Source organism: Sapajus apella, unplaced genomic scaffold, assembly GCF_009761245.1.
Source record: "Sapajus apella isolate SASKATOON/1434 unplaced genomic scaffold, GSC_monkey_1.0 scaffold82, whole genome shotgun sequence".
Lineage (NCBI taxonomy): Eukaryota > Metazoa > Chordata > Mammalia > Primates > Cebidae > Sapajus > Sapajus apella.
Window position 1 is genome coordinate 9,473,564 of NW_022437022.1, and position 15,915 is coordinate 9,489,478.

At 40.8% G+C, this 15,915-nt stretch overlaps 1 protein-coding gene and 1 long non-coding RNA gene across 2 annotated transcripts in view; both read left to right on the top strand.

Moving 5' to 3' along the window:
• The first annotated feature begins 788 nt into the window (after nt 1-788).
• The window catches only part of TMEM242 (transmembrane protein 242), a 29,458-nt gene continuing 14,331 nt past the window's right edge, over nt 789-15,915 (top strand). The window contains exons 1-3 of the mRNA XM_032253218.1: nt 789-1,689; nt 2,306-2,406; nt 7,047-7,184. Of these exons, the coding sequence (XP_032109109.1) occupies nt 1,356-1,689; nt 2,306-2,406; nt 7,047-7,184 (573 nt within the window). The 5' untranslated portion in view covers nt 789-1,355. The remainder of the gene's footprint in view (nt 1,690-2,305; nt 2,407-7,046; nt 7,185-15,915) is intronic.
• On the top strand, nt 7,603-13,013 carry LOC116533456. The gene is made up of 2 exons (XR_004261301.1): nt 7,603-11,446; nt 11,814-13,013. It is a non-coding gene; the product is annotated as an uncharacterized LOC116533456 (long non-coding RNA).

Consider the following 15,915-nt stretch of genomic DNA (forward strand, 5'->3'; position numbering starts at 1 on the left):
TGCCCTGCTGCCCGCCAGCCTTCAGAGCTGTAATCTCCTGTGGCAGACCCTGGTCAGCCATCATTTTAAAAAATCCCCATAGGCAATGCTGCAAAACAGCTGCTGGAATCAAAGGTGGTAATAGTTAGAGCTAACATGTATTGAATATTTATGTGTGCCAGGCACTGTGCTAACTTCTTTATAGATGTTGCTTCATTTCATTCTCACAGCAATCCTGTGAGATGGGTGCTATAAGTTTTGGGGCAGGGTTGCGGGGGTGGAGTTTTGCTCTAGTTGCCCAGGCTGGAGTGCAGTGGCCCGATCTTGGCTCCTTGAAATCGCTGCCTCCCGAGTTCAAGCGATTCTCCTGCCTCAGCCTCTGGAGTAGCTGGGATTACAGGCACGCACCACCAGGTCCCGCTAATTTTTGTATTTTTAGTAGAAATGGAATTTCACCATGTTGGCCAGGCTGGTCTCGAATGCCTGATCTCAGGTGATCCGCCTGTCTCAGTCTCCCAAAGTGCTGGGATTATTGTACAGGTGTGAGCCGCCGCCCAGGCCTACTATCCGTTTTAAATTTTACACATGAGGAAACTGAGATACAGAGGGGCTAAGTAACCCCAAGTTCACACACCTGAGAAGCGGTTTAGACCCTGAGCCAGGTTTGAGCTATTCACTGCACTTCACTGATGCAAAAACAGATGCATTCATTTACCCATTCATCCAGCATGCATTTGTTGTTCGTGGCCAGGGAATACCCGAAAGCTGGGGGATATAAACTGAGCAGAGTCCCATCTCCATCCTCAGGAAGCTCATGCCCTCCAGGGATGGGTGGGCGGGACAAATAGCAGAGAGATCGCCTTATTTTAAAAGATGAGGCTGTAAAGATTTTCCATGGCCACTAGCCTCCTCCTCTCCATGGCCATTTACAGAATGGGCAGACCAGACTGAAGACCAGGCCTGCTGGCGATCAACGTTCCCGGCAACTCTGCAGGCCCTTCCAGCGGGCCTCGCTCTCCTCGCGGGCGTGGTAGCTTCATTCGGTCATCCCGTGAGTATTCCACTTCCCGAGGGAGGCCCTCGCCAAAGAGCCGGGCGGCTGGCTCTCCTCCAGGGAGAAACCCTGTCACTTACACTTTTCCTCATCGCTGTTAGGAAGTTTCCCAGAAAAGTACAGACAAGACTGAGGCCTGCGTTTTAGAATCGTGGAATGTTAGCGTTGGCCAAATCGTTGGACATAACGTAAGCTTGGTGGGGAAAATGAGCTCCAGGTCTCACAGCAGGCGGGGCCTGGAATCCGGGCGCAACCCGCGACCCTCACTGCCTCCTATGGTCGGGGCTGAGCGTTCTTTCAAAGTAATCACTTAAGTCCAGCAATGATCACCTTGGAGAAAGCAAGTGATCCTCCCTGGGAGACGGCCTGGGAGGGCAGCGCCCCGGAGCTGGGCACACACCACGTCTTCCCCGCCCCGGCCCGGGAGGAGGGTTTGGGGACAGAGGCCTCACCCCGGACTCTTCTTCAGGTTGCACTGGAGGAGGCGGTGCGGAACCTTTCTCTTCCGTCTCGCTCTCGCTTCCACCCGGGCCCCATTGGGGCCGGACGCGATAGAGACGACCTAAGCATGGAGACAGCGGGCGCTGGGACTGGGCAGCCAGTTTCTCGGCTGGAGGCTCCGGGGTCCACGGATGACCGGCTTTTCCTGGTTAAAGGTAAGGTGTGCTGTGGTGAGGTGCAAGCGTCGGGGCGAGCTAACCCCAGGCCCTGGCTTGCGCTGGAGCGGGCATTCCCACACCCATCCCGCTCTGAGTGCCCTTAGCTTGGACTTGCACCTGAGCTTAGCCCGCAGAGTCGGGCGCCCCGGGACGGGTAAGTCGCTTGCTGGGTGGAGCCTCCTCTTGGGCGGGGCAGGGGGCAGATCCCGCGAGCTATTGCTATCCCTGGCGTGCCATATTTCCCCTTCACCTCTGCAGTTGTTCTCGAGCCTTGCCTTTTCTGATTGCCACCGTCTCTCTTTTCCTCCCTGTGAGAAACTTCACACAGTGGTCCCCTGGGGAGAGGTGAAGGGAACCTGAGCCTGTTCTCTGCGCTCAGTAATAATAACTCGGAATGACCCCAGGAACCAGAGGTCGTGAGCTCACGCGGGTTTCTCAGCCACTGTCATTTACTAACTGTTAGCGAGAGCTGCTTAGCCATGGTTTCTTGAATTTCAAAAAGTGATTTTGATTGTATCTCGAATAGTATCTTAAACTTACTTTTGTACATCTTTTTAACTTCTTTTTATTTAGTTTTTTAAATATCCCCCCTCCTCCCCGAAACTCTTTGCAGGTGGAATTTTCCTTGGTACTGTTGCTGCAGCGGGAATGCTTGCAGGTTTTATTACAACGTTATCATTGACGAAAAAGAAAAGCCCTGAATGGTTCAATAAGGTTGGTGACACTGAAATCCATTCATAGCATTGTTGTTGTTTACAATATATGGCAGCTTTTGCATAGAAAAAAATAAGGAAAATATTGATGGCCTTTCACATTGCTTCAAGATGTGAATTTATATACACTCATGGAATCTAGAAATATACAGATTAATCAGCGGTCTTTATTTTCATTTAGAAAAATATGTGCTTTCTTAAATTTTAGCAGAACAAGACTGAAAGCTTATTTGGTACATTTCCTATTCACAACATGACTTTAAATCTAAATCTGGGCCAGGCGTCTGGTTGACGCCTGTAATTCCAACACTTCAGGAGGCCAAGAGGGGCGGATCACCTGAGGTCAGGAATTAAGACCAGCCTGGCCAACAATGCGAAAACCCATCTCTACTAAAAATACAAAAATAGCCAGGTAGCCGAGCATGGTGACACACTCCTGTAGTCCCAGCTACTTGGGAGGCCTAGTCAGTAGAATCACCTGAACCTAGGAGGCTGAGGTTGTAGTGAGCCCAGATCGCACCACTGCACTTCAGCATGGGTGACAGAGTAAGACTCTATCAAAAATAAATATTCACACAAATAACTGTGTAATTACAATTTGATGTGTGCTGTGGAGGAAAGTGTTATGTAAAACAAAACAGTCAAGTTTCCTTTCCACTTACATTTATCTTTAATAATCATACTTAAGCCTTATTGATACTGTAATGGCAAGAGACCGCCTTTAAAGTGTGCTTGGATCACCTTTGAATGGTCTAAGCTTAGTTGGAGCTTCCTAAATCACTGCTATGGACCTTGTGGATCGTTTTCTCTCTATGTTATAGAATGTTTTTCAGAGCAGAAATGATACTTTGTGGCGGAAATCAGTAGTGCTTTAACAGTAGAGTTTTGGTTGATTTCCTAGCCTAAGTTATCATGTTAATCCTTGGCTCACTGATCCGTTTTAATAATCTGATGAAAACCAGGGATTCTCAGGGGCTGGGGGAGCACATACACATATTCACAACTTTCCATCCTATTTTGTTGTTCTGAGATTTGATCATCACAGATGCCCTTCAGGGTCTAACAGTGGTTTTCAAACCGTGGTCCACAGAAACCTGCTAATCCTTGATCCTTGGGTCCATGAAGTCAAACTATTTTCATAAAGATACGAAGATGCTTGTGCTAATGGTAGAGAGGCAATGGAGAGTAAAACTGCTGATACCTTGGTATAACCAAGGCAGTAGCTCCAAACTGTGCTGGAAGTCATTGTGTTCTCCATTACAAAGCACCTGCATTTTTTAAAGCCAGCATTACTTAAGAATGTCCTTGTTAAAGAAATAAAATAGTTAATTTTATTAAACCATGACTCTCGATTAAACCTCTTTTTAATATACTATGTAAAGGGAAATATATAGAGCATTTCTATTTTATACTGAAGTAAGATGTTTTTCTCTAGGAAAGCAATTGAATTGCAAGCTAAATTAGCCCCTTTTTTCCTATAGAATATCATTTTTACTTGAAAGAACAACTGACAAACTGTGGTTATTCAGAAGTGGGTATTTGGCAGACATTTTGATAATGAACAAAAAGCCTGTCTTTTCAAGCAAGTGATTGTCAGTATTTATTGCCCCTGATAAAAATCAGGCTTTCAAGTGAAAATTAGATTTTAGAAAACTTTTATCTGCCATCATGAGCTTCACGGTTGCTCAATATTTAATGGTTTTTCCAATGAGATTTTATGGTGATATTAATGATGTGCTTTTTAAAATACTGTTTTAATAGTGTCAACAATTGAAAATCTATATAACTTGAGACACCTGTATGACCAGTATCTTCTGAACGAGCATGATACATGAAATAAAAGTCCATTCAAAGTGCAAAATAGACTAATGGATTTTCATGCAATAAATTACAAAAAAATTGTTACGACTTCATGTTCCACGTTGCAACTAATCTTAATATTAAGTTATTTGTTTTGGTATATTATCAGAGAAGGAAAGCTATTACAGTATTCTTCCATTTTCCGAAGACGTGACCATATATCTGTGTGAGGCCAGGTTTTATTCATTTATTTTCACTAAAGATAATATCTTGCAACTGATTGAATACAAAAGCATATATGAAGATTCATCTATCTTTTGTTAAGCTAGATATTTAAAAGAGTAACAGGCCAGGTTTGGCGGCTCATGCCTGTAATCCCAGCACTTTGGGAGGCTGAGGCGGGCAGATCACTTTAAGCAGGAGTTTGAGACCATCCTGGGCAATATGGTGAAAACTCGTCTCTACTGAAAATACAGAAATTAGCTGGGTATGGTGGCATCCACCTGTAATCCCAGCTACTTGGGAAGCTGAGGCATGAGAATTGCCTGAACCTGGGAGGTGGAAGTTTTTCCATGAGCTGAGATCACGCCCCTGCACTCCAGCTTGGGAGACAGAGTGACACTTTATCTCAAAAAATAGAAAAAATTAAAAATAAAGAGTAACAAAAATGTAAAACATTGTCTCACTTTGCACAATTTTGTTTTGGAAAAGTTATTTTTCTTAAAAAAAAATAGGCTTATATTAGTCTAGAATGATTTACTATTTTTAAATGACTAATAGAATTTAAGAATTTCTTAATTTTAATTTTGAATACATTAAATGTTGGTAAATACAACCCACCTGATAGCAAGTCTTTAGGGCCCAAATGTAAAGGGATCCTGAGACCAGGAAGTTTGAGAACCACTGTTTTAGATGCTTTGGTCTCCCTCTGGGAAAACATTGGAATTAGAGTATTATCACTTACCCAGACTTTGTTTCAGAGGTAAAATGGTTTGTAGAAGCACTCGGAGACTTTGGAGCACACAGTTAATGCATTTATACCGAGCAAGCACCAGTTTACGAATCTCACTTAGGCAGTGCACTTCACAGTTGCTACCTCGGAAGTTATAAAAATAAATATTTTTAAAAATGTATTGCACACGTTATGAAAACACAGCCAGATATTTCTGTGATTCAAATACATCAAAATACTGTATCAGATAAGAGTGTTCTCTGTAGGGGAAATAATTAGATTGAACATTCATTTTAAAAATTCATTTGATTGCCAGGCACGGTGGCTCACTCCTGTGATCCCAGCACTTTGGGAGACCAAGGCAGGCAGATCACCTGAGGTCAGGAGTTCAAGACCACCCTGACCAACATGGAGAAACCCTGTCTATACTAAAAATCTAAAATTAGCCATGTATGGTGGTGCATGCCTGTAATCCCAGCTACTTGGGAGGCCGAGGCAGGAGAAATGCTTGAACCTGGGAGGCGGAGGTTGCGGTGAGCCGGGATCGTGCCATTGCCCTCCAGCCTGGGCAACAAGAGCGAAACTCCGTCTCAAAAAAACCAAAAAACATAAAATTCACTTGATGTTAAATAAAATTCATCTCAGGATTAAACTGAAGAAAAGCTAAAACTGCGAACCATATTTTTAAGTATATAGTTGACCTCTGACAAACTGAACACTTAGGTTAATTTTGTCACCTGCTTTTTCAAGGGTTCTGGTAAGTGGTAGAAGTTAAGGGGCACCTGTATTTTCAGGCCCAAGAGGTATTATAAATACAGAGTTCTCATTTAGAAAATAATTTTTCTGTTTCATCTTCGGGATTCTATATACCCTAATTGCAATGTGATTTGTTAATTTCAATTTCCATATCCAGATGCCTTAATTTTAATTTAAATTAAGAAAAGCAATGGGTCAGTGAGGAATAGTGTAGCCATATATACATATATGCACATGTACGCTAGCATGTGTGTCTGTGTCTAAAGATCTTTTAAAATGATGTTATTTTTTGGCAAGTCAGTCTTTTCCTGCAGCAAGTCAGCCAGGGTTCATTTTGAAAATTTTGAACATGGTATCTGAATGTCAAGTGGCATTCTTCCTCACAGAATAAAGCTTGTGACTAGATTTTTTAAAACTTAATGGAACTTAAAAAAAAAATTAGAAAAAAACTTAATGACCTATCAACATTTAACAATCAAGTTTCCACTAAAATTTGTTTTGGATATAGGCAATAGCTAATAATAACTCATTTCAGGCTGAGTGGGAGAATTGCTTCAGGCCAGGAGTTGGTACAAGAAAAAAAAATTAGCCAGATGTGGTGGCGCACACCTTTAATCTTAGCAACTTGAGATGCTGAGGTCGGGGGGCGGGGGTTGCTGGAGCCCAGGAGTTTGAGGCTGCAATGAGCTGTGATCATGCCTGGGTGATGGAGTGAGACTCTCTCAAAATAAATAAATAAATAATATAAAGAAAGTTATTGTAAAAAAGAAAAGCACTCTAGTAAATGGAAATGTATTTCCAGATGGAAGACAGGATGTTATAAATTTCCTATCTCTTATCAGATTAGGATTAATGTCATTCTGTGAAAATGCCAATGAATGGGGGATAGAGAAATCTTGACAAAATGGTCTAGGATTTTTCTGGAAGAATTAACAGGCAGTGCCTTGCATAATCAAATATTTGTGAGTCAGAAAGCATGCAGTTATTAAGTCGTAAAGCTAGAATTTGACCTTGGGTTGATCTAGCTTCCCAATATCATGTTGCTTGCACAGAGAGAAATTTGCAAACACTCCCAGAATGCTTATTCTTTCTGCGCTGATTGTTTTTACCTGAACCTTTCTGTCTCATTTCAGGGAAGTATGGCCACGGCTGCATTACCGGAGAGCGGGTCTTCCCTTGCCTTACGAGCTCTGGGCTGGGGCTCACTGTATGCTTGGTGTGGGGTTGGTGTAATTAGCTTCGCAGTCTGGAAAGCTTTAGGAGTTCACAGTGTGAGTAACTACAGTCTTGTCACTGGTATCTAGATGTTTATTCTGCTTTCTGTGTTCTAAATTTTCCTGGTTTTCAAAGTTGCATGTAGTTTGGCCACTGTCTTAGGAAATGATGACACAGTATGTGACTAAATTTCTTATTACCAATAAATCAGCCAGCTAAATTTTTGAAGGTGGTAAAACTTCAAATATAATTAATGACTAATTTATAACTAATGTCCTATATAAATTGACATTAGGGCGGGTGCAGTGGGTTATGCCTATAATCCCAGCACTTTAGGAGCCTGTGGCAGGCACATCAGTTGAGCTCCGGAGTCCAAGACCAGCCTGAGCAACGTGATGAAACCCTGTCTCTACAAAAAAAGTAGCTGGGTGTGGTGGAATACACATGTAGTCCCAGCTACTCAGGAGGCTGAGGCAAGAGGATCACCTGAGCCTTGTATGCTGAGACTGCAGTGAGCCAAGATCACTGCACTTCAGCCTTGGCGATGGAATGAGACCCTGTCTCAAATAAGTAAATAAATTGACATTAGCTGTTTGTTTAATAGAATTATTAATTTGGAACAACTTTCTATGCTGTTTGGCATCATATAATATAAAATCTTTGTAAAAGAGTTAAAACATTTTTAAAATAATTATTTAAATTATTAATGTGTTATTTACACATTTTTGGAAAAAAATCCTAAAAGCTTGTGTGTGTGTGTTGTGTGTCTATGTTGTGTATATGTGTAAAATTTGTGCCTCAAGCTACAGAGCATTACATAAAGAATGGCTGCCTTCTTTTTTTTAAACAACTGGTTGCAAGTTCTGTGGACTGGGCCCTTCGTGACCGGTGAGAATTGGCAGTAGTTTGAGATAGGTGGCGGTGGTAAAGTTGATGAAAAGAAATTCTGGATGTATTTTGAAGGTCAAGTCAGCAAAGATTTGTTGTCGATTGGATGTGAAGTGTGAGAAAGAGTGAAGTTAGGATGTCATCAAGACTTTTGGCCTGAGCAACTGGAGGATGGGTGGGAGGAGCAGGCATTGGGGGATAACGTCAGGAGCTCGATCTGCCACTTGTGAGGCTGACACATCTGTTTGATAGTGAGATGGAGAGCAGTAAGCAGTTAGATATAGAAGCTGAGAGTGAGGGGAGAAGTACAAGGTAAGATTTAAATTTGAGACTCATTGGTATATGCACAGCATTTAAAGCCATGAGGCTAGATTAACTCACCAAGGTAGTGAAGGCTGAAAGAAAGAAGAGGTCTGAGGAAGGAACTCTTGGTTACAGGTTGGGGAATGAAGGGAAAGTACCCTTGAAAAGGGAAATCTCCTTGGCCTGGTGACATAGACACCAGATAAAGAAAACATTTCAAGAAGTGACTGTGCTGTATGCTGATAATAAGTTCTGTAAGAGGAGAACTGAGAATTCACTGGATCTGGCAGTGTGACAGCCATTGGTGAAATGGTGGAGTAAAGCCTGAGAGATTCAAAAGAGAATAGAGGAGAATCAGAGGCACTGTGTCTGTGTGAGTCTTGAGTTCTGCCACAGAGTGAAGGAAGGAAGTGGGGTCATAGCTGGAAAAAAGAAAGGGATCAAGAGATAGTTTTTTACTTGTTTTATTTTAAATTGGGGGAATTAGCAGCATGTATATGCTGATGGGAATGATTCAGCAGGGAGGAAAAAACGGGCAAGTTGGCGGGGTTGCATGAACAACCTCATAGGCATTATTGAGCTTTTCATATTTTGTTTAATCGTAAACAAACAAACATTACTGTGTTTGTCACTCAGAATACACGGATAGACAGATGAAGGTGCTTTTCTCCTAGTCTAAGCTCTGTTTTTAAAATTTATTTTTTGGAAATAGAGAACTTCCTCTGTTGCCCGGGATGGAGTACAGTGGCACAGTCTCAGCTCACTGCAGCCTCCTGGGCTCAAGCCGCCCTCCCACTTCAGCCTCCCGAGTAGCTGGGACCACAGGTGCATGCCACTATGTCTGGCCAATTTTTTAAATTTTTTCCTGGACTCAAGCTATCTTCTGCCTCAGCCTCCCAAAGTGCTACGATTAAAGGTGTGCGCCACCGCACCTGGCCCTAACCTTTATTTTTGAGTTAACTTTGCTGGCCAGTCATTGGAATGCTGAATTAGAGATTTCTTGAAAAGACAGAAAATCTGTGACTGAAAATTTTTTCATGGTTTTTGCTGTTAACCTCAATTTTGCTTTTGACCAATATAAAATTTCTTCGTCCATTTCAGTCATTGTACAGACATTTTAGACATAGCAGATTATTTAATCTTCGTAATAACTATATAGCAGATTTTAATATCCCCCATTTTATAAATGAGGAAAGTGGGAATCAAAGAAGTTAAATCACTTGCCCAAGATCACATAGCTTGTGATTGGCAGTGTCAAGATGTAAACCCAGGTCTGAATCTTCAGATTATTAAGTAGTACTTAGTAATAAAGTTATTGAGCTTCTACTTTCTATAAAAATGACAATTTGCTAGCACTTTACATGAACTGTGTGGAATTCATAATATTTTCAGTGCTTAGTAGTGTGGCTTATAAACTTCGTAGTAAAATTTTAAGGTATTTGAAAATACAAATAGTCTGACTTAGAAGAGTCAATCTCAGTTTTGATAAACCAATAAAATTAGGTTATCTAAATTATGCACTTGATAATTTGCTGTTTATGGACTAGACTGTGCTAGAATAATCCAATTGTTTATTCATAATTATTATGGAATTTCATTTCACATAGAACACATATGTTAAATATAAACATACATTTGCATTTCAAATGATTGCCGGGTGGTATATCATTTAATCAGATGTTCCAAAGAAGGAGAGGTATTAGAAGCTATCTTGTTAGCGAACAAAGCAGGGACATTTGCCTAGCATTGAAGATGGTAGAATGTGAACTTCTTTGTTTTATGGCACTAATACAAGGATTGCAGCCTAAATAAGATATTTTGGTGAGAAAAAAATATTTTCTGGTTTTTCACTACTGAATATAAGAATATGTGGAATCCTTTTATATTGCATGTTTATGTCTAACTAAAAAGAGAGACTGCATGTACACTGTCTCCCTACATATAGATCATTAGGCATATCAGTTTGATCTCCATGTCTGAGAAGGCTTACAGAATAATGAACCCACTGATAACTTTTCAAGGACACATCTTTTGAAGGCAGTAGTGTTTATTAATTTCCTGGTTTGTTCATTCTAACATCATTTGTGGGCCGCCCCTGAGCCATGCACTGTGGGAAGACAGGGCTACCCAGTAGAGTGGTAAAAGCCTTACCTGTTGACTTTCTAAGCAAATTCTTATGGATAACCCTGTGCTGAGGCTTGCAGACCGCAATGTGGTATATTTAAGTCTGCGTTTAGAGAGTATTGATGACAATTATGAGGTTACCCTGAGTCCAGTAAGAACTTCTGTCACTGTGTACTGTCTCATCTTTTTATGACTAAAAAAGCAGTCTCGGTCAGAAAACATTGAACAGAAATGGTCCAAGTCTACACACTCAATCAATAATTGATGACGTTCCAGATAAATGCAGGTAAATCAAAATCAACTCCAGTGTCAAATTTTAAGTAGCTAGCTTGAACTGGATTAAATCTCTGATAGAAACCCAGTTCCAATACAAAAGGGTGCCATCTAATGGCTAAGCTAGAGCAGCTTGATAGAAGTGCTGGTAGTTCCTATTTTAATTCACAGCTACATCTGCTGGCCTAAAAGGGAACATGTTTAAAATGCTTAAAGTGAAACTTAGTTCCTTAAAAGTATTTTGGTTTTACTGTTTGTTTATTCATAATTATTCTGGAATTTCATTTCACATAGAACACATACAATAACATTAAATATAAACACACGTGTATTTTGCACAATGACATGTCATTTAATCAGAGGTTCCAAAGAAAGAGAGGTAGGGGAAGATGTCTTGTTAGCAGACCAAAGCAGATAAGTTTGCCCACCATTGGCAATGAGGAGAAATCAGTGCCAGTTCAATATCTACCCTGCTCCCCTGCCCAGCCTGGCCAGCAAGCACGTCTTGACCATTCAGTTTGTGTTCATTGATTACTTTCAATTATGGCATTTTATCGTTTGATTATGATTAAGATAGCACTAATCTTATCGCAATAACTTAATTGTGGAAAAAAAGATGAACATTTCCTTTGGGTTTATAGTCTCCTAAATCAGCTGTGTACATACATGACCTTGGAATGCATGCTGGGGCACTCTGATGAGGCCAGGTGAGTGCACATGGGGCACTATGGTGAGGCCAGGTGAGTGCACATGGAACACTATGATGAAGCCAGGTGAGTGCAGCTGGGGCATTCTGATGAGGCCAGGTGAGTGCACGCTGGGGCACTCTGATGAGGCCAGGTGAGTGCATGCTGGGGCACTATGATGAGGCCAGGTGAGTGTAGCTGGGCCGCTATGATGAGGCCAGGTGAGTGCACGCTGGGGCACTAGATGAGGCCAGGTGAGTGCACGCTGGGGCACTCTGATGAGGCCAGGTGAGTGCATGCTGGGGCACTATGATGAGGCCAGGTGAGTGTAGCTGGGCCGCTATGATGAGGCCAGGTGAGTGCACGCTGGGGCACATGATGAGGCCAGGTGAGTGCACGCTGGGACACTAGATGAGGCCAGGTGAGTGCACACTGGGGCACTATGATGAGGCCAGGTGAGTGCACACGGGGGCACTCTGATGAGGCCAGGTGAGTGCACACTGGGGCACCATGATGAGGCCAGGTGAGTGCACACTGGGGCACCATGATGAGGCCAGGTGAGTGCACATGTGGCACTCTGATGAGGCCAGGTGAGTACATGCTGGGACACTGTGATTAGGTTGTTTTATCAGGACAGATTAAGTTTGGAGAATAGTTGAGGTAAATTATCTAAAGAATTTTTGTACTAACTGGTGATTCCCTAACTATCAAGAAAAAGAAACCTTGCTGTTTACATACGGTTATTTACATGTAACTCAAGAGCAGTGACTTTTAAACTTTTTACCTTTTATTATTTGTAGTAGGTATTGATACTTGAAGGATTCTTAAGAGGTTTAGGAAAACAATTAAAATAAGTAAAATTTTAAAAAAATAGGTAGATTATTTATAGCTAGACTACCTTGACTTTTTTCCTCCCCTTAAAACAGGAAACATTAGATATCTAAATAACTCCTAGTTTGTGTGAGTAGAACTTTATCAAAGGTGTATGTGCTATGTCTATGGACCTGTGCTCTGCGTTTGTGAGGAGGTGGTTATCTCAAAGGACTGGTAGAATTGCCATTGCCAACCTTTATTGTGGCTTCTAGAGAATGTATTCATGATACCTAGTATAGTGGGAATTTACAGATAATTTATAGCTGTTGTTCTCATAGGAGCTGAAACCTCAATTGTAATAAAAACCATAAATGAAAATGTTTCTAGTTATTGTGAAATACTTTAAATTGTCCAGAGATTTAAATTTTAAAATTAATTTATAAATGAAGGGAGTTTTTGATTTATTTTTTACCCCTTTAGCATGGGATAAGAAGCATTTGTTAGTCTGGGCACAGTGGCTCATGCTTGCAATCTCAGCACTTTGGGAGACTGAGGCAGGAGGATTGCTTGAGCCTGGGAGTTTAAGACCAGCCTAGGCAACACAGTGGGACCCCGCCTCTACAAAAAAATGTTTAAAATTAGTTGGGCATGGTGGCACATGCCCGTAGTCCCAGCTACTCAGGAGGCTGAGCTGTGGGAGGAGTACCTGAGCCTGGCTAGGGCTTAAGAGTGTAGCAAGACAAGATTACACCGCTGCATTCCAGCCTGGGTGACAGAGATAGACCTGTCTCAAAAAAAGAAAAGTATTTGTCTTTATATATATATATTATATTTATATTTGTCTTTATATATATATTTATATATAATATATATATTTATATTTACATATATATATTTTTTTTACTCAAAATTTAAAAAGACAGTCGGGTATTTTTTGTAAAGATATGTACTCATTTAAAAAAAAATCAGTGTAGAAAGTACAAAAAAAGAAGCAAAAATCACCAGAAATCCAACTAAGTCATAATCATAATTACAGTAGAAACATCTTTTTGGATCATCTTGTGTAGGATATTCATAGAATTGTAGAGAAATGCTGTTTTACTGCCTGCTACTCTGGAATCCTTTTTCACAGGAACATCTTTGCACAGCACAGTATATAAATCTCCATCACTTTTAATCACGACATGGAACCCTGTTGTATATTACAGTCTATTTAATCAGTCTCCTGCCAATGGCATTTAGATTGTAATTTTTCACTATTAAATACCACAGGGAACCTATAGGCATACATCTTATTGTACAAGAGATGCTATTGTTTGTTGAGTCAAAGTGCCTTTTATAAATGTTTTTGATAATTTGTTGCTAACCAGCCCTCTAGAAAAGTTTATACAATTTAGAAGATGTCAAAAATGCATAAAAGTTTTCTGGCGTCCTTGCCCTGAGTGCCTCCTGTTACTCTGAAATTTTTGCCAGGCTGATTGATAGAAAATAATCCACCCCCACCCCCAACTCTTTTTCTTCCTGTATCTCTCCTGAGCCCCTGCTGCTGGAAAGGCTTTTAGGGAAGTGATTTGTGATTGGAGCCTTGCACACCTTTCCTGGGCCCTGTCTTGCCTCCTCTTTTGCCAATAGATGTTGCTGCTTTCTCAAGAGCCCAGACCTCCTTTTCTTTAAAAAACAAAAAGTAAAATGTGAATAAAACAGATATATTTTAAATATGTCTCTATACACGGACATTATACTTTCCTATGATAAGAGAGAATCTTTAAGGGAAGTAATATTGTGTCTTTCCTCTAGGACAGTATTGGATGTACTCTAATAAAATTTATTTTCTTCAGTTTTTTTTTATAGCTGCTCCTAGGTATAATTTTTGTGATAATATTTAAGCTCACTTCTTAGTAACCTCATGACCAGCTTGAGGGCCTTAGCTAGTAATTACAATCAAATTTCTTTTGGCTCTTTGCTAATTTAAGTTTCACTGGTAGTCTGGTATTTCTCTTATTAGTACATTTATTCCTGCATTATTTTTACCTATTCATCTCAAATGAGGCAGCATGGTAGAGTGACTGTTACAACCCCATATGTAAATGGTAAAACTGTGAAAAAGCTTAGAAATGTTGAACTTTGACAATCTCTAAGGAGGGAAATAGACTTTCAGTGCTATAGACTTTCATTGACTTAGATCAAAGATTAAAAATAAACCTGAGTCTCCTGGCCAGTTGTTTTAATGGCAGCCACTTTTGAGGGATCTGCAGGGGAAATCTGAGAATCGGCTGATAAATTTCCCTCTGCCTCCTTGCCTAATCTAATTTCAGTGCTTCTGGAGGTCTCTACCAGCTTCTGTCCCCAGGAAGCAAGCCTCAGTTTCTTATTCTGACACACGTCAGTGTACTCAGCCTCGCTTCCATTTCTTCACAGTGCTCACTAGAACTCCCAGAGCAGTCATCACGATCCTGCAGAGGTAGTTCCATCTGTCACCCTCTTGGGCCTTCAAACAGCTTGAGGACTGGGGAATATTTTCCCAGAATCATTTTTAAATGAATTGGAAGTAGCACTGAGCATCAGTGAGGAAGTTCAAGTCAGAGGTGACAAAAACATCTCTATATCCCTTATTCCCCGTTCCATTGCAGCTCTAATAGGCTTAACATCGTAGTGGGGAGAGGCACTTGATGTAAATGTGGACAAGCAATTTGGTGACAGAGAACGCGAATCACAGGGACCTGCTCACTTTAAAATGGACGATAATGACCAATGTACTTTTTTAAAAAGCCAAGCGGGGGGAAATCCGCTATTTTGGCATATTTCCAAAATATCTCTTTCAGAACTCACCAGTTTCCTTGTGTAAGTAAAATAGGGCCCCAAGCATTTTATAAAGTGGGAATTTGCAACAAGGACTAGGACAAATCAGCTCTGCCATAAAAGCGTTTTCGTTCGGAGGTCTGACACAGATCAGACTTCGTTATCTCAATAATGTTCCCAGCCGCATCCCACAGGAAGAAGGTAGCCTTGATTTCACTTGGAATTTCTTTTTCTTTGTCCTTATTTCTTAGACTGAGCTTAGAAAATTGGGCACACGTGAGCAGATCTCTCTAAAGCATTGTAGACTGAAGACTGATAGCATTTGCTTTCCCCTTAAGCTCAGTTTTAAAAGCTGCTTATGATTGATTAGTCACTTATAAATATCTAAAACTGTGGAACAGTATTGTATTTAGTTGATATGCACAGTTTGTAAGTATTCACTTACCAGAATGTCAGAAGATGATGTTCTCTCAAATGGATTTTTCTACCTGAAGTGTTTCTAAAAATTTTAAGAAGAAATCATTTTTCTAATGTGCTATGTATTTTTCCACTATGTAAATTGCTTACCATTTAACTTTTTCTTGATGACTCAGATCAACCATTTATTGTTTGCTTCTTATACTGACAGATTCTAGGCTTTTATAGTTCTTTCCTCTTTTTATGAATTTTCTTGATTCCTGTCTGGCTCTTATCTGTCCCATTTATTTGTGAAATGCTGCTACTTTATAATGCACAGTTACGTTTAAGGTTTTTTTTGTTTTTGTTTTGTTTTTTAATCCCCCATCTTTCCTCCTTAGCAGGTTCTAGCCACTGATGCTTTCATTTACACCCTGAGCCCAGGCCCATGGGCCCACTTGACTGGACCCAGGTGCTTGGATGTCCTGCAGGCATCCCATATGTT